We start from the raw sequence: 22754 nt of genomic DNA, 5'->3' as shown, positions 1-22754 counted from the left end.
ACAAAATAATATTTTATTTATTTTATTACATGTTGTTCAAACAAATACACAATACTAGCATACTACACATTGAATAAACTGAAAAACTACAAGTTGAGGTTGACCCTATCATGGTACTTAAAGTATGGATCGTCCAGGTACCAGTTCCTCCTCTTCCAGAATTTGGTCGTCATTTTATCCAAAAGCTTGCACTGTGTTTTGTTACAAAACACATGTTCCCTCAGCCGACTCTTTCGAGCAGGCAGCTTTCTCCACAATTTCTTTTTGTATCCAGCCTATACACAAGAAATATCAGTCAAATATAAGTTCATCCATCATCACCACTAGGGTGCCATGTTTCACACAGACAAAAATGTTCAGAAACAACATCAGTATCATTACAGTGTCATCCAGTGGTTGTCCTGGCAATAATACAGTCAAATGATTAGGCCTCAATACTATTGCAAGCTACAGTATGTTCTCTGTTGCCTAGGACTGCCACTGATGGTGTCTTCTGTAGCTACACAGTTAACTCCTCAGTTTTCAATTAAGTCTGACAGTGTTCAAACGGACCAGACTCTGAGTTAACTGAACACAGAGGATTGTTACTGTGCTGTACTTACTGCAACAATTACAAAAAAGATTCAGTACCTGGCGTCTGACCCAGAGACCACAATGCAACCTCAGGAATCTGTCCTTTACAGATTCCACAGATTTCTTCTTTGCCTTCTTCACACTGTAATATGTCAGGCTTCTGATTGGCTGCTGAACCAGGCCTGGAATAAGTGGTGAGACACTGCAAGAAAATAGAAAGAGAAATAATGAATCATCCTCATTTAAGCCTTCAACTTTCAGTTGAATTGCTGTTTATTTACGATTCTGTCCTATTGGATCGTAACTCGAACGGCGCCGAGTCAGCTGAAGTGGACTTGAGCCAGGAGAGGCACCGCCAAGAACGGTCGCCCCAAAACACACCTACAGTAACTACTTCCTAACTTAATGTTAGGGGCTGTAGTCTGTTCTCACCAAGTGGGGCGAGTGGTCTGCCACTGGGGGCCAGAGTTTTGCTTAAGCGAGGCGACTGGACCGCCGCTGGGGGACGAGCGGTCCGCTTAAAAAATGGGGGCGAGTTTTTGGGGTGACCCTTCCGGTTACCGGTATTTGCAGAGAGCACCCTCTCCCCCTCTGTAATCAGGAGTGGAGTTGGTTGGAGACAAGTTGTATCATGAGGTCGCAAATATTATTATATAAACTTTATTTCAGACACAATAGGTCCATATAAAAAACAGAGATCCAAACAGACAAAAACTACACAGAGATAGCTTAAGTAACAGTTAAATCAATATCAATTAAAAACATATAAACATTGCCTCCAGTTTTTCCAGAAGCATGAGGAATACCTTGTATCACTGTGAGATCACTGTTAACTCATTCAGTGCCACCGGACGTCTAAAACGTCCGTTGTAATAAGCCCTGTGCCACAGGACTTCTAAAACGTCAAAAAAATAATAATAATAAAATCTAAAAAAGAAATCTTTTTTTTCCCTCTTTTTTTTGGGGAAAAAAATGTTCAGAACCCAAGATATGATGATTTGAAAATGTTCTGCTCCATTCACTTCTTGTTTAACTTCTTACTGAAAAAGGCTGCATCTCGGCTCCTAAGCACTTTGTTTTACAAAGGATTTTGGCTGTGGCACTGAATGTTTTTTTTTTGCAATGAATTTTGGCCAGTGGCACTGAATGGCCATAATTAATACATTCTTTGACTCCATCAGTCTACACATAAATCTAAACAAAAAAAATCCTCAGAACAGCATGAAAGGTGGGTACATTACTGGTCACAAACATTTCACTTGCACTAGTCCATATTCGAAAAGCATCATTATATGCCACCTGAAGGTTTTTCATGTTTGCATTGCTATAACGGCACCACGTGGGCTGTATATAGTGGAGTGCAATAGGTGATATTGCAGATTTTAACATTGTCTGTACACATGTGAAATTTTCGTGCCAGCATGTTAGCTTACAGCACTGGCGCTGCACATCATCATCATCACCACAGAGATCATCCCTGATTATGTGGCCCAGGTGTTTAAACTTTTTCACAACCTCTAATACTTCACCTGCCAATGAGAAAGAGGGAAAGGTGAGCTTCTGATCGTCCTTAGTTCTAGAGATCATAACCACACTCTTTTTAGAGTTGAACTTATATCAAACAACGTGCCGTATTTTGAGCAGACCCTGAGTAGTTGCTGTAAGCTAGCACTGTATGGAGACAGTACAACCACCATGCAACCAGTGCAACCACCATGCAACCAGTTTTACACTCTTTTAACTGTTTAGATAAGTCGTCCATGTAAAAATGTAAGAGTACCGGCTTACTCCATTGGATACTAGAAATTGGACACGGCTTACTCCGTGGACGTACTCATTCCCCACCTAGCTTACCAGAACTGCAGGATCCTTAAGGAAATTCAGTCAGTACAGAAGATATGCATTTATATCTTCTGTACTGACTGACAATTTCCTTAAGTGTATAAATACATACAAATACAAGAGACGGATTCCTATCATCAAAAACTGCCTTAGGGCGCGGTCCCACCGCAATTTTGTTATACCTATGGGGCGGATCTGCCAATGCTTTTTCAATGAGAATCGCGTGGATTGATGGTCTTGCGCATCTTTCGGTGTGTCGCGCACACCTTGCGTTTATGCGCTTTATGCTGCTTTTCCCCCTTGGTCCTGAAAGTGAGTGACAGGTGCGTCACTGGTTATTGGGACAGAACGCTCTGCAAGCTACTCCGTTTTTTAGAATGCGCTGGCTGCAAAAAACTGTCGCGCACAACCTGAGGTTAACAGCGGGCAACCATATTTTGCTGGGACCCCGCCCTGGTGGGTGCCCTGCGGGTGCGGTCACACCAAACTTTCATTCTGCCTATGCCGCGGATTCGAGTCCCAATCCCCACAGCCTTTGCTGTGTGTCACTCCCCATTTCTCTCTTCCCGTTTCTGTGTCCCCGTGTCTACCTTCACGTTCATTCAACAGAGGCAAAAGCCCAAAAATAAATCTTAAAAAAGAAAAGAAAAGCATTGTCAGAATCCGCCGCATAGGCATAATCAAAGTTTGTTGTGACCACACCCTTATGCCTGATTGAACCCACAGTTCATCACGGTATTGAAAAAAATATTCACGGTGAAATCGATCCCCAGAGTTTATCCATTTGTAAGTCAGATAGTTCAAAAACAGCACTCAGTTAAATTAATTCACTGGGTTTGGTCTTTACCGTTGCAAGAGACTCTGTTGGGGTGGCTGGCACAGCTTAGCAGACATAGAAGCCCAGACAGGAGTAGATCTCTGCAGAGTTGGTGGTCGAATGATGACTGTAGAGAACAGGCAGAGCTTTGGTGCTCTGGCACTGACAATGAACTGCCTCAGCAAACCTGTCCAACATAAAATTTTTGATTGATTGAATACTTTATTAACAGTTTGCAAAATAGCACAGAGGTACAATTATACAATAATGCTAAAGGATAACACAAAAAGTCCTATGGGATTGTTTCCATTACACAGGACCACTCCTGTGTATTCAACTCATCGAAACATTTAAAGACAAGACAAACAAGAAATCATCAACACTAGTAGCAATAAAAGTACAGAAAATAATGTAGCAATAAAAGTACAGAAAACAATTGGGGAGGGGGTGGGGTCATTTCAGGTGTCAAGCAAGCTTAGAAGACTTGGTTTTGAAGGAGGTAAGGAGACACACTTTTGCATGGCTGTTGGTAGGGCATTACACATTTTAGTGGCATGACAGTAGAATGAATTCAACCCCATGTTTGTGCCGAATCTGAGTTGAACGAGATCAGTGGAGCTTCCTCTGTTGTTGTGCCTGTGTGTATGTCTCTCGCGTTGTTGAAGTAGTTTGACAGGTACATGGGCTGGTCCCTTGAGTATCTTGAAGACCACGCCCATTGCAAGTTGCTGTACTCTGTCCTCTACCCTGAGCTGAGCTACCGTGAGCCATCCCACCCTAGTATAACTAAATGAGCATGGGTGAGTCGTGTGACGTGTGAGGTTAACCTGATCAGTTTCTTATGAGAGGTCTGAAGTTTTGCTTTTAACGCCTTTGTGGGGCTAGAGTGTCCATGAGGTGCATGCATAGTCAAAATGACATAGTATTAGTGCTCCAGCTGGTCCTGAGTGTATTCCTACTGACCAACGAGGAGATCCTGCCCAAAAATCTTGTTCTTTGGTTGACTTACATGATTACTTTTGTTGCTATGTTTTCACTGGAAAGATTGTTCTCTAAAATACAACCCAGGTAGGTATTTTTTCTTTCCTTGTGTGATAACATTGTCACATAAGCACCACAACCATGCTAGGTCACATTGGCTGGCGACTGCCGATTATTACGCTAAACTGAGCAGCATAACGTAACAATAACACGTTTTCGTGGTTATCCTACTTATCTTAGCCATAACTTGCATCATGAACAACACATAAGAAAAAACTTCTGAATAATGAAAACGTTTTGAAATAATAATACACACCAGGAACTTTCCTTGTCAAGGTGGCCGCCATGTTGTTTCCATGAGCTACGGAAGAGTCAAAGGACAAACAGTACGTGTTCGCTTACTGCCACTGATGGCCAGTGTGGAGCATGGACGTTATTATTATAGTATGGAGATGATGATGGCAGATGGACCACTATATCGATTATAACTCTATGACCATGTACTTCCATGTACTGTTGTTCTCATGTCTTACTAAATAAAGTACATCAATCAATCAATGATTGACCACTGTTCTGTCCTGTATACTGTTATGCAGTGGTGGAAAAAGTACTCACATTCTTTACTTAAGTAAAAGTATCAATACTGCAATGTAGAAATACTCTGTTACAAGTTGTAACAGAGTAAATTTTTAATTCCAGACTTTTACTCATCATGTTGTAACTTACAACATGATGTAACTTACAACATGATGAGTAAAAGTCCGCAATTCAAAATTTACTTGAGTAAAAGTAAACGTTTCACAAGTTTTCAAATGTATAATAAAATGTGTAAACATCTTTTATATGCTATGAAAATAGCCGAAATGTAATGGGCAAATGATTGTTTTGTAATAATAATTCAAATCTACAAAGTAGTATCTTTTCAAATAATTCTAGTGGAGTAAAAGTACAATATTTGCCTCTGAGATGTAGTGGAGTTGAAATTAAAGTAATGAAAAATGGACACACTCAAGTAAAGTAAAAGTACCTGAAAAATGTACCTAAATATTCGTTATTAAATGTAATAAGCCTATTGGCAGACAAGCTGGGTTTCATCCCCAATAGCAATAGAAAATACTCCCCCACACAGATATGTTATAATTTTCTGTATTTGTTTTTAGTTATCTTGTTATGTGTGCAATTCATTTTTCCATCAGACTACATCCTGGACTCCTGGCCTTGAGTCAATACTCATTTATCGCACCATTAATAAGACCACAAGGGACGACATTTCCCATCTCTGAAGGCAAATGCAAGCACCGCCTGAAGGTAATTAGACAAATATATGCTGAGGTCCACACTAATGGAAATATATGAATAAAATTGGCAAGGAAACAGGATTAAAACGTTTCTATAATTATTATGGTATTATAGCATTAGTCAAACAAATGATTGGCCCAGGTTGATAATTTTTTTTATTTGTTCTTTCTTTAAAACATACAAATACCATATTTTTAAATAACACAGATCAAACACATTGGACACAAGTATCAATTAAACTATAGATAGAAAACAATAAGTACCATAATCAAATGCATTAAAAAAAAAGCCTAAGGCCTGATTTATACTTCGCCGTTCAACGGAGTATAAGTTACGCATGAGGCACCGACCACAATTTAAGACTTTCTTGACCAAAGGAACTACTCTATAAGCATAACAAAAGCACTGACCAATCTGCCAAGATATGAGTGCAAAGTAAATCAATGACATACATTAGTACAAAGTGCTTTTCATAAGATACCACCAGGATCACATTGCTTTTTCAAGAATCCAGTATCTCGCTTAATCCATTAACCCAGTTTCCAAGTGGAATGTTTTTTTCTTTTTTCTTTTTCAAGACAGAACAACTTAAACAGTCAAAAACAACCACAAGAACATGCAACTTCTGTCAATAATATTTTCAAATGTAGCTCATAAAATAACTAGTGGTTTATCAACATACTTAAGAAACATTTACTAAAACATGGCTTTGTCTAAGTTTTGTCGTAACAGTTCTGTCCACAATTGAGGCACATATGTAAGTATAAACATCTCTTATCCTCGATCAAATACTAGGAGCATGTACGTACGTAGGTCCAATAAAAGTACAACAGTTTTTGGCTGTCTTCACCAGCCAGCATAAACAGGTTCTGCATCACAGGGTATTCCATAGTATCGACCTTGGGGTCGCTCTTTGCGTAATAGTGGAGCTCGCACCATAGAAAGTTCTCTGTCAGTGTCTCTCTTTCGACGCAGTCCAAGAAGAATGGCAAATAGTATGGCTACTGGAAAAGAGAACAGAATAAGTCATACGTGTCATGATGGTGTTGTTTGCCAGAAATAGCTGATCTTTAATCGAAATACACATCACCTTGTTGTTTTGTACAACTCAAGAATTTGTTTTAACATTGACAGTAGGCATCACCAGGCATTGACAACACAGTCGTACACCATGATTCTAATTTGATTAGATTTGTCACATTTTGCAGTGTCTCAGAATATGGTCCCCACCACTTCTTTGGGGTATATTTTATTTCACTGTACATTTGCATAAGTGAAATTTGTCCTCTGAATTTACACTTCCTGGGGCCGGTGGGCGAACCAGGGACCAGTTTACCAGACGGCCTCTGTACCCATTCAGCAATGGCGACCCTGATTTAGAGTGTAATAAACTAGTACCACTGTTTAGAGACTCTTGCAGGGAACTGAAGTGGTTATTGTTTGCATGGCCAAAAGGGTGATAACTACTTACCACATCTAATGTGTGACATTAAACATAGCAAAAGCAGGCTTAACATTACTTCATCTTAAAGGGAGATTTGACCCAGTTCTACATCTAACATGAGCTGTAATAACCGCTTTAAAGAAAATAATTCAAAGTACATGAATGGGGATGGGGATATTTGCAATTTCAAGCTAGCAATCTTTTAGATGGGAACCCAAACAAGCATACTTCAAACACCAAGCCCTTTAATGTAAGCTCGTGATAGCCTACTATATTAATTAGATTAATGTGATTAGTGTGAGGGCTTTACATTCTGAAATACAGGAATATTATAGTTAAGTGTGCCGGCCGTAGCTTAATGGGTAGAGAGTCTGGTAATCAGGTCACCGGTTTGCCCCCCAGCCCACCCAGTATACATGTTGAAGTGTCCCTGAGCAAGATGCTTAACCCCTAACAGCTCCCCCAGATGCTCATCATGCGCTGATGGCTGCTCATCTGAGCAGTCATCAGCTGGATGAAACTGAAGCTAAATCCCCCGCAGGATTAATAAGTAAATGATAAATATAAAAGGAATAGTGAAGGTGTACTTTTACACCAAGTACTGGAATATCCAATCATTAAAAAGCTCTATTGTTAAGAGATTACTATTCCATTAAGCTATACCAAGATGTACTTAATTGAAGAATTTTGTACAATTAATCCAGCCCTAAATACTTACCGCCTCCCCCAATGACCAGAAGAGCAATTGTGACAGGGGCTAATTCACAAGTCTCCCCTGATTTGCGGAAGAAGGTCTCCATGCAATACCCTGGCGCTGTGCTGCCTTGTGGACAGAAGGCATCATTGGGGCACTGGATGGGATTCACATCTGGACTCTAATGGGCATAGCATCCATCAAACAACTTGTACAGGAAATAACATTCAGATACATGGGTTTATTAACGATAAGACAACACTGTGATCCGTTATGAGACATGTTCTCTAGAGGGAATAGCACTCACAGGGCAGTAGTGATTCTCAGGGCAGACGTCACAGTTTTCCTGGCCCCAGCGGACCTGGAAGAAGCCACTGTTGCAGATTTGACACATATTCTGGTGGGGAGCCTTGTGCATGCCTGTCCAAAAGCAAATTAGAGTATCTTATTAGTGCCACTGCTATTCCATTACAGTGTGGACCTCAGCACTCTAAAAAAAAAGTATTAAAGTGTAAGATACTGCATATTTATAAAATCACTTAATGCCTTAAATTGAAAGCCTACCTTCATACGTTTGTTTATCTTTGGGTGAACATGTCAGTTACCTGGCCTACAAGGTGTGCACTCTTTAGCAGCAACCTGTAGAGACTCTGTACCCACAGGACATGTCGGGCACTGGGCACAACTCGTGGAACTGTTAACAAGACAGACACTTTGTTTTATGAGTGGAAACAAACAGGTCTACTGCCAATTTCATAGCTCAAATCAGAGGCTGTTGGTTGGGTTTTTTGGTCTGGTTTGGTCTCAAAGTGGAGATTAAAAAAAATGTAAGTAATGCAGGTATGCCATTTATTAGGATACATCTTTGCCATCTTATAATGAGCATTAGCGTGGATAATTTTTAAAATGAATTCAGTGCTCCTTTGAGAAAAGACCAATGTTGGATTAATGATATGTGCACAACCTTGATTTGTGCGTACCAGAGGTGTATCAAATGATGAATGCCACTCGTTCATAAATTGGATACGTGTGCCTGTGTGAATCATTTGCATAGTTCAACACTATGAATAGAATGCAGACCGAAGTGTTGTGTGCAACAAGACTACTCCGTAGTATAACAGTGTCGCTTACAAAAAATAAGCAAGTGGCACCCTTGTGTGATAGAGTAAACTGAACTTTTGTGACATAGCAGTAATAATAGTATTGCTCTCATCTGTAAATAAGACAAAAAATAATAAAAAATAAATAAATAAAGTTTTATCAGTGACGTCATAGGAACAGATCAAAGTAAAGCATAGGATATAATACAGTAGATATTGTTATGCAAACAATGCACAGTTTCTGAGGTAAAACAAAAAAAGAGAGGGAAAATAAGCAGCAGGCTACTTTATTGATCACAAGGGGAAATTTGTCCTTTGCATTTAACCATCCTAACCTAACTATTCTATCCACTGTACTGCACTGGAAAATGACAGATGTTATGCAGGCTGCATGTTCATTAGATGGAAAGACTATGAATTAATGTATTTCTATGGCGTTGGCGATCAACCCATTACAAGTTGAACATTTATTGTTACTACCTCAACCTCTGCTCCACCATAGGTGGAGGTGGTGTCTGTCTGCCGCTGTGCAGCAAAATTCAGCCTGAGGCCGATTCTACAAATGATAAACACCTCATGCATTAATCAAAGCATTGACCATGCAATTGGCTCAAGACATGTGCAACCCTAACCGTGTGTGTGTGTGTGTGTGTGTGTGTGTGTGTGTGTGTGTGTGTGTGTGTGTGTGTGTGTGTGTGTGTGTGTGTGTGTGTGTGTGTGTGTGTGTGTGTGTGTGTGTGTGTGTGTGTGTGTGTGTGCGCGCGCGCGTGTGCGAGAGCGAGAGAGAGCCATGAGATAGAACCATGAGATAGAACCATGTGATGTCTGATGTTAAATTACCTTTAGACAAGGAACTGGGAAAAGACAAGGATGGTTATCAAAGTTCCCACACTGATTTCTGGATCCCCAGTACATACAACACAGCACAGCACACCACACCACACAGGGTGGCATTTCAGGGCAACTTACTTGCAAAATGTTCCCTGTGGACACGGACGACATGATGTAGAATTCTGCTGGGAGGAGAAGGAACCTGAAAATAATATAGACAGTTTAATTCAACACTTTTGAGCTGGAAAACACACACAGTACAGAAACAATCTAAGAGAGAACTGATGAAAACATGTTTAAATTACTTAAACAATGTGTCCACAAATGAGTATAGAGCCTGAGCAATGACAAATTTTGGTGTCCGATGCTGATCCAGATTTTGGAGAGTCCTATGTTTTGACCGATATTTTGTAAAAACAAAAGCAAAAACCTTAGATGTTATAAGCAAATTAATTAATACAAACAAATAACTTTTTGATAGATAAATTGTTTTAATTAAGTATTTATATTAAACTTAGATACATGAAATTAACATTCAACTAATTATACAATGAACAAACAAACAAGTAAATATAAAATACACAAACTGAACTTTACCAATAAAGCCCCATTACATTTTTGGGGACAACAAAAAAATATTCACCTATAATGTCATGCCCAACTTTTAACTCTTACACCAGGTTGTAAAAATTAAAAAATCAGGAGATATCAATTACTTGCAACTACTTGCAACCATTATCCCCACGCATTGGTGTGGACTGGTGGATATTTTGTCATGGTGGCTTTTGTTATTGAAGAACAAAAGTATAAAACGTGACTTAATGTGACAACTCCAATTATCATAATCAATCACTAATTACAGTAATTATTCAATAATCATGCAGTAACTTCTACTCTTTCATTGGGCATAAATATGACTAATTGAGTGAATAATTGATTTCACCAGTTAGCCATCAGAGGTTATAAAGGCAACAGGAAGGTATTTGTAATTTGTAACTTAAAGGCAACATTTTCAAAGGATTGATAACCTTTACATACAGTGTGTACATGTCATGCAGTGTTCTAGTCATAGCCTATGAGTACGGTTATAAACAAAAGAAACATCTACAGATATTGAATAAATATCTATGATATTATCTAACTGTTTTTGCCACTGTACAGCTGAATACACGTACCAGGGGAACAACTTGCGCAGGTGTCTGCACCAGTGATATTGCTGAAGGACCCAGGAGGACAAGACTTACACAGTGGGCTGCCAGTGACACTAAGTGAAATCATGAAAAAATAGACAGCAGGTCAGATGATCATTATGGTGAAAAGGGAAATCTTTGATGTTCTGCACATGTTTAACAACTTAGGCCATACTTCGTCATACTACAAATAGTTAAAATAGCAGATTAGCTGCACATTATTGTCAAAGATCTAAAAGCTCACAACACGTCCGCGTTGTGACTGGGAGTTTATAAATATTTGACAGTAATGCGATGAGTGTCCATTTAACTCAGAGTGTGTAAAACTGGACCCTCACTGGTTGAATTTAAATTAATAGATGTTTCAGTGCAGGGGACTGGTGGTTGATGGATATGAGCTTACTCTGTGTAGAAGCCATGGTTGCAGGGCAGACATTGTTGCTGTCCAGACAGAGGCTGAAAGAAGCCTCTGGAACATGCAAGACAGGCCCCAGGAAATAGGCATAACCCAGGATCAGGACAGCAGGAGCACAGCAACGTGTCTGAGGGAGGACCAGAGGAACATGTTTGGTGGTTTGGGTTGGTTTTGTCTTGTTTATTTGACTGGACAAGTAGCTGATAACAAAATGACCAGCTAGATAGTAGGCTACCACCACATATTAGGCAACAACTGTGGCTACTTAGCATTCCAATGATGGGGTCAAAACATTCTTTGAGTCAAAAATATATATATATAGAATATGTGGAGTAACAACAACTGCATTAAATTGCTGCCAACATCCTATAGTCTGCCAACACATAATCGTTAACCATTTAAACCCTACTTTGTTGACTGGAGACCCCCAAGGGTCTATAGGCCCCTTACTTTTTCCCCTCTACACCAAATCTCTTCACCGAAAATAGCTGCTCTACAAGCTCACAACGCATCGGGATGCAATGCATAGTGAGCTGGTACATCTGCTATTTTTGCTGAATATTTGCCCCAGAATAAGGATGCCAGGGTTCACGTGGTTAAAATGAGAGACTGTGATATGAATGTGAGTTAGTCTGATTACTGTTGCTGCAGGTCCAATAGAGCAGGACAAGCGGGAGTATGTTTTGTGAGACATAGCAGGTTATAATTCTGCTGCAAAGCGCTCTAAAGTGAATTATACTGATACTGATTATAACCACTTAAGCCCTGAGGCTGGGCTATTAACAAAAATATATTGAAACCTATAGAACCAACTGACTTATAATTGAATCATTGAGAAGCAAGGTTTTTCTTTTTAAGTTCTAATACACTTAAGCCCTGTATTATACTTTGTTGTACAATGGTGACGTACAAAAATAAGTGAAAATAGCCGATCTAGTTCGCAGCGCATCAACGTGTTGTGAGCATGTAGATCTACTATTTTCACTATATATATTTTTTTTAATAATTGTTCATTAAATTGAATCAAGGCAAATGTTTTAAATAATCATGATATTGATTTGAAGTCATATCGCCCAGCCCTATCAAGCCCTATTGTATACTTCATTGTATGACGAGACAGTGTCACATGGCGAAAATAGCCATCTACAAGCTGATCTACAAGCTCACTGTGAGAAAGAACATGAACGATTTTTGCTATTATTTGAAAATGTTTGCCTATAATGACATGCCCAAAATAGAGACGCCAGGTTTAATGTTGTTAAGCATTAAAGGAGGAGTTCACCCCAAAAATGACTTATTTTCTATCAATTACACACCCCATGAAGCCTTGATTTCATGGATTTATTTTTGTTTTTGTGGCATTCCTAAGACAATAATTTGATGACTGTGTGTATTTCCGGTAGGAGACACAAATAATCTACTTTGTGTCTCCTACCGGATACATTAGCCGGTAGGAGACGGGAATCAAATTATTAGCTTAGGAATGAGACAAAAACAAAAAAGTATCCATGGATTCAAGGCTTCATAGGGTGTGCAATTGATTTTTTGGGTTAACGCCTCCTTTAACAACATGGGCTTGTCTACTCTGGACTCACCGTTGTCATAGTAGGATCCGGGGACACAGGGCTCACAGGTGGACGTGTTGAGTGTGGAGCAGCCCGGGGACGTGGTGCTGAGGATCATGGGAGTTCCGGTCACCTCAGTCACAATCTCACTGACTGTGGTGTCTGTCACAGCAGGAGCGAGTGTGGTCTGGCTTACTACTATGCCTGAAAGAGAGAGAATAACATCATGTTTCAACACTAACGTGGCACTGCATGGGGAAAGGGAGGAGACATGAAATACAAGGAGAGCCTTGTCATATGTAGGGTCCAGGTTACTTAGTGTCACATGAAGTGCCGATGCAGCCATGGCAACAGTGCATACAGTGACATTGTTGTTCTTAGAACCTCCTCAACAGTTCAATATTTTTGAAAGATTTTGATAATTTTTTTTAACTTTTCAAAATAGGGACGTCAGCTTGAAAGTGGTTCAAATTGGTACGCATCGGCTGCATAATTGGCTGATACAGATGTCATCCAAATGGGTCAAATAATAGCCGAGGTATGGTCCAGAGCAATATATATCGATATGTCGAATTTCTATAAGTAAATACATTATTTGATCAGCCGTAAGCCAAAGTAGCAGCTGTGAACGGGGTAAGAGGACTCAGTGGGTAAGTTCACCCACTCCCATCTAGAAAACTGTACACATTTAGTAAGCACCCATTATTTCTAGCTGGCTATGAAGTTGGAAAGCACATGGGGAAAGTGGAAAGCATTATTTTACACAAAGAAAAAGGTTATCAGGTATAATGACTGCTATGTCAAAGCAAATGTATTCAGGTCTAAAATATATATACCATACATGTTGATTATTTGCCAATTTATAAAACCATTTGAATCATTTAGCAAAAGAATTTGCCTGAAGTATTATGCTGGCCAGTTTTGTCTAAAATGGTGGCTGTGGGGCAAACTGAACCAAATGCTGTGGAGCCAATGGTTCAACTTACCGCTAATATATACTCTATCCATGTGTGTGTGTGTGTGTGTGTGTGTGTGTGTGTGTGTGTGTGTGTGTGTGTGTGTGTGTGTGTGTGTGTGTGTGTGTGTGGACTGACCTTTAATTTGGATGAATACCATCATTTAAAATATTAAAGCTGCTCTATGTAACTTTCCTGTTCTACCCCCGGTTTGAAGCCGGGTATCCTGCACAAGTGCGCCACTGAGCTAATATTTTTACCTTCAGACCAGCCTGAGCCTAGACACAGAATCTAAATGTCTCAATAGAAGAGCAGGGAGATGCTGATCTAATTGTACTTCCGTCTCATTTCACCTTGCAAAAAGGACAAAATTGTGAAAAAGCCACTCATCTACCAGTAGACTTGGGTGAGGTGCTGGAGTCAAAATGAAGCCAGATGAACAATTAAAGGGAGCCTCCGCACACTCAAAACCTTCAGGCATCTGAAGAAGAAGAATTATAAAAAGGGCCAGAACTTCCTCATTCCGCTACATCTCATGATTGTTGACCCACATATGACATATATATTGAATCACTCATCACCTATTGAATCTATTCCATTTCTTTATTTATTAAAGTGTGAGCTGGAGAAATAATTTGCAGACACATCAGGAAAACAAAGACCATATTGTAATAGTAATCACATTAGCCCTGAGCTTAACTGCTTTCCCGAATAAGAGACACCCTCTTCAAGAAATGCAACAAGTCATATGATTTCCCTGGTTCGGTCTCCAAATGCTGTGAGCTGCAACCTTTCCCCCTCAAAATTATTAGACAATGGTTAAACTGTCAGCAGAACTTCATTTTATGGAACCAAATGGAGATCCCAAACCATCCCAACACTCATACAGCAATTTTTTTACTTAAATAAAAGTATCAATACTGCAACGTAGAAATACTCTGTTACAAGTAAAAGTCCGGTAGTAAAAATGTACTTGAGTAAAAGTACAAAAGTATTAGTATCAAAAGTTTCTAAAGTACCAAAAGTAGAAAGTACTAAATATGCAGAATGTTCCATTTCTCAAGTTTTCAAATGTATAAGAATCTTTTGAAAATAGCAGATCTACAAGCTCACAATGTGAGCTTGTAGATCGGCTTTTTTCAAATGGCCTAAATGTATACAGAGCTGAAGTGGTTAAATGTATGTTTTGTAATAATAATCACAATCTATAAAGTAACTAGTAGCTAAAGTTGTGAAATAATTGTAGTGGAGTAAAAGTATAATATTTGCCTCTGAGATGTAGTGGAGTAGAAGTAAAAGTACTGAAAATTGGAAATACTCAAGTAAAGTAAAACTACCTCAAAAGTACAGTACTTGAGTAAATGTACTTAGTTACTTTACACCACTGATTGTAACATTCTCCATAACAGACTGTACATGACTGCACATGACAAAACCTACAATCAAATATACAAACTCAAGGGCTTAAAATATTCTGGGAGAAAACAGCACGATTTCGCAGACAATAATTTGACAGCCTTTGTCAACTGATCTGCATTCGTGTTAAGTTTAAAAGGTTTATATTTTACACCGTCGTACGACAGCACCGCGCGATGAAGATAGCTGTTTTTTTTGTGTGCCATTAAATACAAATAATATATATATATTAAAATAATTATTATAATCACCTAGGAGCTACAAGACATGCCCAAAGTAGGGACGCGAGGCTTAATGTGGTTAAAAGGAGACCTTACCTAGCAGACAAGCGGCTATCGCAGGCAAAAGTCCCCAACACTCCATGCTCCAGCTGTTATAAGTGCTATCACCAAACTTGTGTAAAGAATTTCATCCCTGACAAGTGGTCAAGTTGCCCTTCATTCACAGAAGCCGTCCAGTGTGAATCATTGCTTGCTTCTCGTCCAGTCCTCTCATCAATGTCATATGACAAAAATACACATCATGTGATTTTACTTAGAGCACTGACTGAGCGGAGTTAATTTGACTACACGGCACAGCCAGTAGGGGGCACTAGTGTTGGCAACACCAGTGCCCCATGGGTCGCGTCCCATTGTGAGCTTGTCAATTGGCTATTGTCAGCGAAAGCTTTCCCCACAATAACAGAAAACAGAAAATACTCTAGTATCAAGCCCAGGCCCCTGAGGGACTCCTGTTAATGCGAGGAAATATAGTTGTCCACCAAGTTCGACTGACGACTCCAACCAACCAACCCGATCTCCAGGAACCAACACATGATGGGGCAGGTCATTGTGAGCTTGTCCATCTGGTGTTTTCTTCTGCTAAAACGGCAGAAATGTGATTGTGTAACTCTTTATAATAGCACTTTAATTAATCACTTCTGTCAAATAGGTTGAGAGAAAGTCGTAATGATAGCTACCTCAGCCTTGACAGTTTATTTGTTTGATCCTCTACTAGCTTTTATCTCGTTTGGAAGCCCGATTTGGCAGTGGCACCTAAAGAAACACAAAGCATTATGACAATTGAAACCATGACAGCTACAATACTTTAATGTAACAATAGTCTGATTTATTCTCTTTAAAACTGACTGTATGCTATTATAATGAAACTATAAGCTGAAAGATACAGTAAAATCACCAGGGAGACTTTAAACATGTACCCAAATTGGTTCCATTTAGGTCAATGTTTATAGGCCTACACTCTGATTTTACTGCATAAGGTATTGTAAAAGAAACTGACTGGTTTGTGTTCTTCCTGTGATGGAATGGCCTCAAGTGCGAGGAGGGCGAGGTTTAGGTTTAGTAAGAGAGAACTCCTGCGGCTCTGTCGTCTTCTTGGTGGGATCTTTTTTGACCTGTGCCCCACCTTGAGACATACTGGCAGCAAGCTGGTCTAAGAGAACATCTATCTCAGGGCGCCATCTAATGGACAACAATTATAGGCATGTGCTTCAATTCACATCATCCCATTTTGTGGTGGAGATGATCTGAGAGTCATACTCTGTAAGATTACTCATACTACCCAGACCTTTTTCAAAAGTCATTGTAGGCCTACCTCAGCAAAGGAGAAATCCAGTTTCTCTCCACATAGGCAGCATCATAGATCTGACTCCACTCTCCTCGTATCCATGTGGTTAAGAGGATTGTGACATTGAAGAAGAAAGTCAGGAACTGAAAACAAAGTCAGAGTGGCATAGTAAAGATGATGATAGGCTATTGTATACCATAATGGGATGAGGTTTTGACTTCTTTGCAATGCAACAGTACAAACATAGTAGAAATTCTGTTTCTCACTGTGTGCATCTTCTTGATGTCCAGAGATTTGATAATGTTACTAAAATGTGGAAATCCAAGTGCATCTTGCATGAACGTGGCAAGGTAACAGATAACATAAGAACAACGTAGCAACACAAACAAGGAGATATCAGTGTTGTTCAGGGTGAAAACCATAAGCAATTCCAAAATAGAATTTGTGTGAACAATTCTAGCAAATTTTCACTTACTGACAAACAGGTGACGATCACCCCTGGATAAGCACTTCCCACTTTGAGCATAGAAGACATTGATTACTATGTCCAGCAACTTCTTGTGCTAAACACAGCCACAAACAAAACACAATATAGCCACAAATAAACAACCAGGTCTATGAAAACAAGCCCAAAAGAAGCGAGCCCTTCGCCCTTTAAACATATACATTGGCTATTTTCTAAAAAATCTTGATTCAAATATTTTTGAAACATTTTAACAACACAAATCTTGTATGTGGGTCCCTGACTTCCTGGCATAAAATATTTTCAGATGGGGTTCCACAGACATATATTAATTTGGGGGTCCTTGACTTGAAAATGAAACACTGGTTTAAACAACATTAGGAAAAAAGCCAAAATAAGCAACTACACTTTAGGAGAAAACCCACAACTGCCAATATTTACAAGCAACTACAGAAAAACAAGCCCAAAGTCGCTTATAATAAGAGGACATGGCAACACTGATCAACATTTCTAAATTAGTGTCCAATATCCATATCACAAGCCCCGCTCATACGCATACGTACGCATGCAAGCGCACACGCACACACACACATGTGTAACAGAGTGGTTCATAACCTCAGCCTGATGGAGTGAACGTCTAATATCTCCCCTGAGTTATAGGGAATTCCCTTTGGCTTAGTGGTTAAGATGTTGGCTTTCCACGTGGGAGACCCTGGTTCGAATCCCGGGCGTTACAATGGTGCCGTGGCCCGGATCGGGTTTCCCCCTGGGAGGAGGTCAAAAGGGGGTGAATGTAACAGAGTGGTTCATAACCTCAGCCTGATGGCCTGAAAGTCTAATATCTCCCCCGAGCTATAGAGAGTTCCCTTTGGCTTAGTGGTTAAGATGTTGGCTTTCCACGAAGGAAACCTGGGTTCGAATCCCAGGCATTACGCATGCATAGTGGGCTGTATTGGCCATTGGGCCAGGGGCCCTTGGCTCTCAGGGGAATTTGTCAAGCAGCAAAGTAGCTTCCTTGACGAGGGATCCGTGATTTGATGCCATTTTGTCTAGCAAAAAAAAATGGTTATGTTTATTGTTGTGATAGGCTAATGAAAAACTACAAAATAAAAACATGTAACTGGAAGAGGCATGCAGAAAAACGAGATAATACGTTGATAACACTCACTCACGTGGAGATAACTTCTTTGTCTTGGCAAATTCGCTAACACCAGCTACTTGTCTGGGACTGTTGCCATGTATAGTGACAGTCGTTACTTGGCAACAGACGCACGTAAACAGAAATGCAAGCCCAGCTCCTGCACACACGCGCGCGCGCACACACACACACACACACACACGCACGCACGCAGGCACACACGCAGGCAGGCAGGCATGCATGCAGCAGCTTCACTTAAGTCTGTAAGGGTTCTAGGTTTAATACTAACTCACTACATGAAAAAATACTGCCTGGTCCTTAATGGCCCAGCTTTAGGCTTCATAAACAGGAGAGGGAACATCTCCTCAAATAGGTAGCATGTGAGAGGGAGAGAGAGAGACTAACGATTGAGTCAAATGATCACATTGTATTATCTTCAGATTCTTCAGTCTATAATAAGTGTGACACTCGATCCAAGAGTATTGGATAGATAGGATAATAATAGATAGTATAATTGTAGGAGCCATTTGAATTAGAGTATTAAATGTTTCTGTAGCTCTGGCCACAAGGCCACAACTGTTTTGTAAATATTCAACTTGTTCCTGTAAATGGGAACATCACCCAAAGATATTGTTCATTTTAATACTCCAAAAATGTTGCATGGCCCTTGACTGCCTGCTTCATAGAGAAGATCACAAACAATTAGGAGAACAACTCCTCAAACAAATGAAGGCCTGAGAGAGAGAGAGAGAGAGAGAGAGAGAGAGAGAGAGAGAGAGAGAGAGAGAGAGAGAGAGAGAGAGAGAGAGAGAGAGAGAGAGAGAGAGAGAGCATGAGACAATGATTGATTGAGACACATCACATCACCCATTATCTTCAATCAGAGATGGTTGGATATTAATAATGATTATAATAATAATGATTATGATTATGATTATTTTTATACTTAGTACTACTGTACCTGTTTAGTCAGCAGTAGGCCTACACTCTTCTTTGCAACTCTGTCAATCACAGTATCTGTGTCCAGGGTCATGAGGATGTCCTTCTCATTAGCATCAACATGAAAGCCTCCAAGTGGTCCTGTGCTTTTTATGAATTTCAGTGTTGAAAATGTACTTTCACAGCAAACCTATGTGATGGACAGCGTGAGCAGAAAGTTGTATGCGAGGACAATGACATATGGCATGTTATTATCTGTTAGCAAGCTGAACCACCTGAGTATCTGGTAGCAGCACAGTGGACAATCTTTGCAGAAAGTGCAAGTGTTCACTCTTTCAATCTCATCTTCTGCTTCACCAGATCCATCCTCCACTGGCACTGCCCTGGACATGTAGCCTACTCATCCGGTGATGAAGTTTTCTGTCTTTTCCACGGTCCGGCTAAACTTTTCAGCTCCCAATAGAAGTGTTCCACCGCCCTGCTGTCAAACCTGAGTAAACACTTGCTGAACTCTTGGAGGGCAGACTGAGGTACCAGAGAGAAACCTCATATTTACCTCATATGCTCTCTCTGCATCAGAGAGTGTCTCATCATCATGAGCCATCTCTACAGAGTCTTTTTTTCTGTCTTCTCCTTTTCTATGGCAGTGTGTGGCGTCCTTATTTGACCACTGCAATAAGCCTCTCATTAGCAACAACATATCTCAGAATAACTGTGCATTGATCCTGAGAGGTGATGTCCTGTGTTGTGTTGATCTGATTTGAGAACATTGTTGCTTAATGTATCTATGACAGAATTGACCGTTGTTTCGAAAATTAGTGTGCAGAAGAATACTCTCTGCACCACTGGGTTCTTTGCCTTGGGGACTCTGGGGAGATCATCTCCACTGGAAAGGATGTACTGGGCCTATCACAAACCTAGAATGGGTGAAGTATGAACATGAGTCCACGTGCAATCAGAACTTTGGCTAGTTAGCTAATGTATGAAAAGCAATAGTATAATGTTCTGAGAATTAGACAAACCCTTTAGGAAGATTTGATATTTGATGGCTCAAGATATACTGTATATATCAAGATATATATATCAAGATATATATATATATATATATATATACACACACACACACACACACACACACACACACACACACACACACACACACACACACACACACACACACACACAATACTTTTTCAAATGTATAGCGCCCCAGACTCCAATTAATAGGCCTGTTGTGTGCCCCTTTTGTATTTTTTTGTTGTTGTTATTATTGTGTTATACACGTCTTCTTTAAATCTCTCTATGGTATACTTATTGCCATTTTGTGGCCTACTTGTTTTTGGACCTTGTGTATTTCATCTCTATATTGAAAATTCAAACTACAGGTTTCTATTAAAACACACACACACACACACACACACACACACACACACACACACACACACACACACACACACACACACACACACACACACACACACACACACACACACAAAACAGAAATCCTTTGTTGGCGGTTGCTCGCCACAACAACAATTATTATGACGTAGCGTGTATAGTGACGTGTTACTGTGAAAGTGGGAGGTAAATGTTGTCAACAGTGTTGCCATGTCCGCTTATTATAAGCGACTTTGGACTTGTTTTTCAGTAAAGTCACTTGTAAATTATTGGTGCCCCCAAATTAATATGTATTGTCTGCAGACCCTCAGTGAGGGTCTGCAGACAATAGGGTCCCTCACCTGAAAACATTTTATGCCAGGGACCCCCATATACAATGGAGATTTGTGTTGTTAATATGTTTTTTAAATATTTTTGAATAGCAGATCTGCAAACTCACTAGCTTGTAGATCGGCTATTTTCAAATAGCCAATGTATTACGGTATGTTTAAAGGGTGAAGGATGCGCTTCTTTTGGGCTTGTTTTCATATACCTGGTTGCTGTTTCTCTCGTAAAACCTGGCAACACTGGTTGTCAAAGGGACGGTCGACTCATCAGAGAGAGAGAGAGAGAGAGAGAGCCAGAGAGTAGAGCAGAACTGAACGGAGCGGAGTCCAAGCCCCCAAAACCCCGGTAGAACAGTGAAGTTGCCGTCGCCTGGTGGTCAAATCTGAGATTGCAGGACTTCTGCATTTAAAACGCTACTGCGCGTGCGTCTAGTGTCTGAAACACTAGTACGCTTGCTCTATTGGCTCCAATATTGGAGCCCATTCAGGAAGTAGAGGTACTTCCGGGTGCTTCATGCGCTTGTAAGCAACTTTCATTTAAATTAATTGGTGGGGGCGGGGCAGTCCGTCCTCTAGATATCTTATAACTCATGAGTACAGCAGACTGAGACTCAGAGCCGAGCACAGCCACTGCCAGCCTAGAGACAGAGAGCAGTCCGTGCTCTGCGTGTCCACATCGTCAGTGAGGGGGACTTGGAAAGAAAGTGGCCGGGCTGGGGGGGAGACAGACAGACAAGCAGATCCTCGGATTCAGTGAAGATGGAAATAAAACGTTATAAATAATTTATTTTTATTTATTTAATTATTATTATTTTTTATTTTTTTTATAACAGTGTTACCGTTTTGGGGCAACGCTTTTTTTTTTAGAATCCACCACCAGCAGCAACGCTAGTTAGCTTAGCAGCAGTGTATTGCCGCTACTATCACAGACACACAGGTAGAAGAGGAGGGGTTGCTGTGACAAAGGAAGGTGGCGAGGTAACGATGAATCGCTTTCGAAAGTGGCTGTACAAGCCCAAGGTAAGTTATGCTGCTGAATACTGCCGTTTCATAGTTCAAGTCAGCGCCGGCCTCAGTCATTTTTTAAAGCACAGTTGATGTGTAAAAAAAACAATCTTTCGAGAGACAGCTAGCAAACCAGTCGATATAATTTGCTGTGATCATTGTAGCTTGCTACTAGGCAGACATACACTACCTACCACATCATGCACTACCATCCATACACATTTGCTAATGCTGGCTAAGATTGCTGCTTCTGTTCAGTAAATAAGAGCTATCATGTCACATTCCACATTCTTGTCTGGCAACAATGCAGTGATTTGGCAGAATAAACTAATTTGCTGACTGTTAAATCTAGAGGGGAGATTATCATCATCATCATCATCATTTGCAAATGGTGTTTAAGTTATGGAAATAATAAGTAGCAGCAACCAGTCTTCTTTATGACATGGCTTGACTTACATTATGTAAATGATACACTGACAATAATGATCATTTTAATAATAATAATAATAATAATAAAGGCAATGATTTCTGAAGGGAAGATATAGAGCAAACTCAAATTCATCATGACAAAGCTGATGAATGTGACTGCACACAAAGGTCAGAGGTATGTGAACAATTATAGCCAGCATGTTGTACCGTGTTCAAGTTGTGGATGTGCTCTGATTCCTTATTGAAACATGCCTCACAATGCAGAATAGTTAATTAGGGCTTGTTCTCTTGTTCGTTAAATGATCAATTTCCCATGTTGACACTAGCACTTTTTTTAGGATGAGTCGGTGTGAACTGTGAAGATGCT

The 22754-nt window shown here is 40.1% G+C and overlaps 3 protein-coding genes across 6 annotated transcripts in view; 1 reads left to right on the top strand and 2 right to left on the bottom strand.

The window, feature by feature from the left end:
• Positions 1 to 4604, bottom strand: mrpl35 (mitochondrial ribosomal protein L35). The gene is made up of 4 exons (XM_080414077.1): positions 4530 to 4604; positions 3263 to 3419; positions 631 to 775; positions 1 to 275 (listed from the first exon to the last, which is right to left on the bottom strand). The coding sequence occupies exons 1-4, from the start codon at positions 4558 to 4560 to the stop codon at positions 87 to 89; spliced, it is 522 nt and encodes a 173-aa protein (XP_080270203.1). The 5' UTR covers positions 4561 to 4604; the 3' UTR covers positions 1 to 86.
• A 1054-nt stretch (positions 4605 to 5658) lies between these two features.
• LOC308074213 (uncharacterized protein) lies at positions 5659 to 15603 on the bottom strand. 2 transcript variants are annotated; one of them, XM_080413561.1, is made up of 9 exons: positions 15441 to 15603; positions 12782 to 12955; positions 11175 to 11313; positions 10757 to 10845; positions 9720 to 9783; positions 8256 to 8344; positions 7958 to 8070; positions 7675 to 7831; positions 5659 to 6516 (listed from the first exon to the last, which is right to left on the bottom strand). In XM_080413561.1, exons 1-9 carry the CDS (start codon positions 15484 to 15486, stop codon positions 6359 to 6361), a joined length of 1029 nt encoding a protein of 342 aa, XP_080269687.1. In that variant the 5' UTR covers positions 15487 to 15603; the 3' UTR covers positions 5659 to 6358. The 2 variants fall into 2 exon arrangements, with proteins under 2 accessions (XP_080269687.1, XP_080269688.1); XM_080413562.1 differs by having other exon boundaries at positions 5659 to 6513.
• A 6007-nt stretch (positions 15604 to 21610) lies between these two features.
• Positions 21611 to 22754, top strand: part of zfyve28 (zinc finger, FYVE domain containing 28) — a 31239-nt gene continuing 30095 nt past the window's right edge. For all 3 annotated transcript variants that reach the window (XM_080413594.1, XM_080413593.1, XM_080413592.1), the window contains exon 1: positions 21611 to 21973. In XM_080413594.1, coding sequence (XP_080269720.1) covers positions 21938 to 21973 — 36 coding nt within the window. In that variant the 5' untranslated portion in view covers positions 21611 to 21937. The remainder of the gene's footprint in view (positions 21974 to 22754) is intronic.

Source organism: Gymnoscopelus braueri (assembly GCF_963280865.1).
Source record: "Gymnoscopelus braueri genome assembly, chromosome: 19".
In the NCBI taxonomy this organism is placed as follows: Eukaryota; Metazoa; Chordata; class Actinopteri; order Myctophiformes; family Myctophidae; genus Gymnoscopelus; species Gymnoscopelus braueri.
Note: the sequence above shows the minus strand (reverse complement) of the source record. Positions and strands in the feature narration are given on the sequence as shown.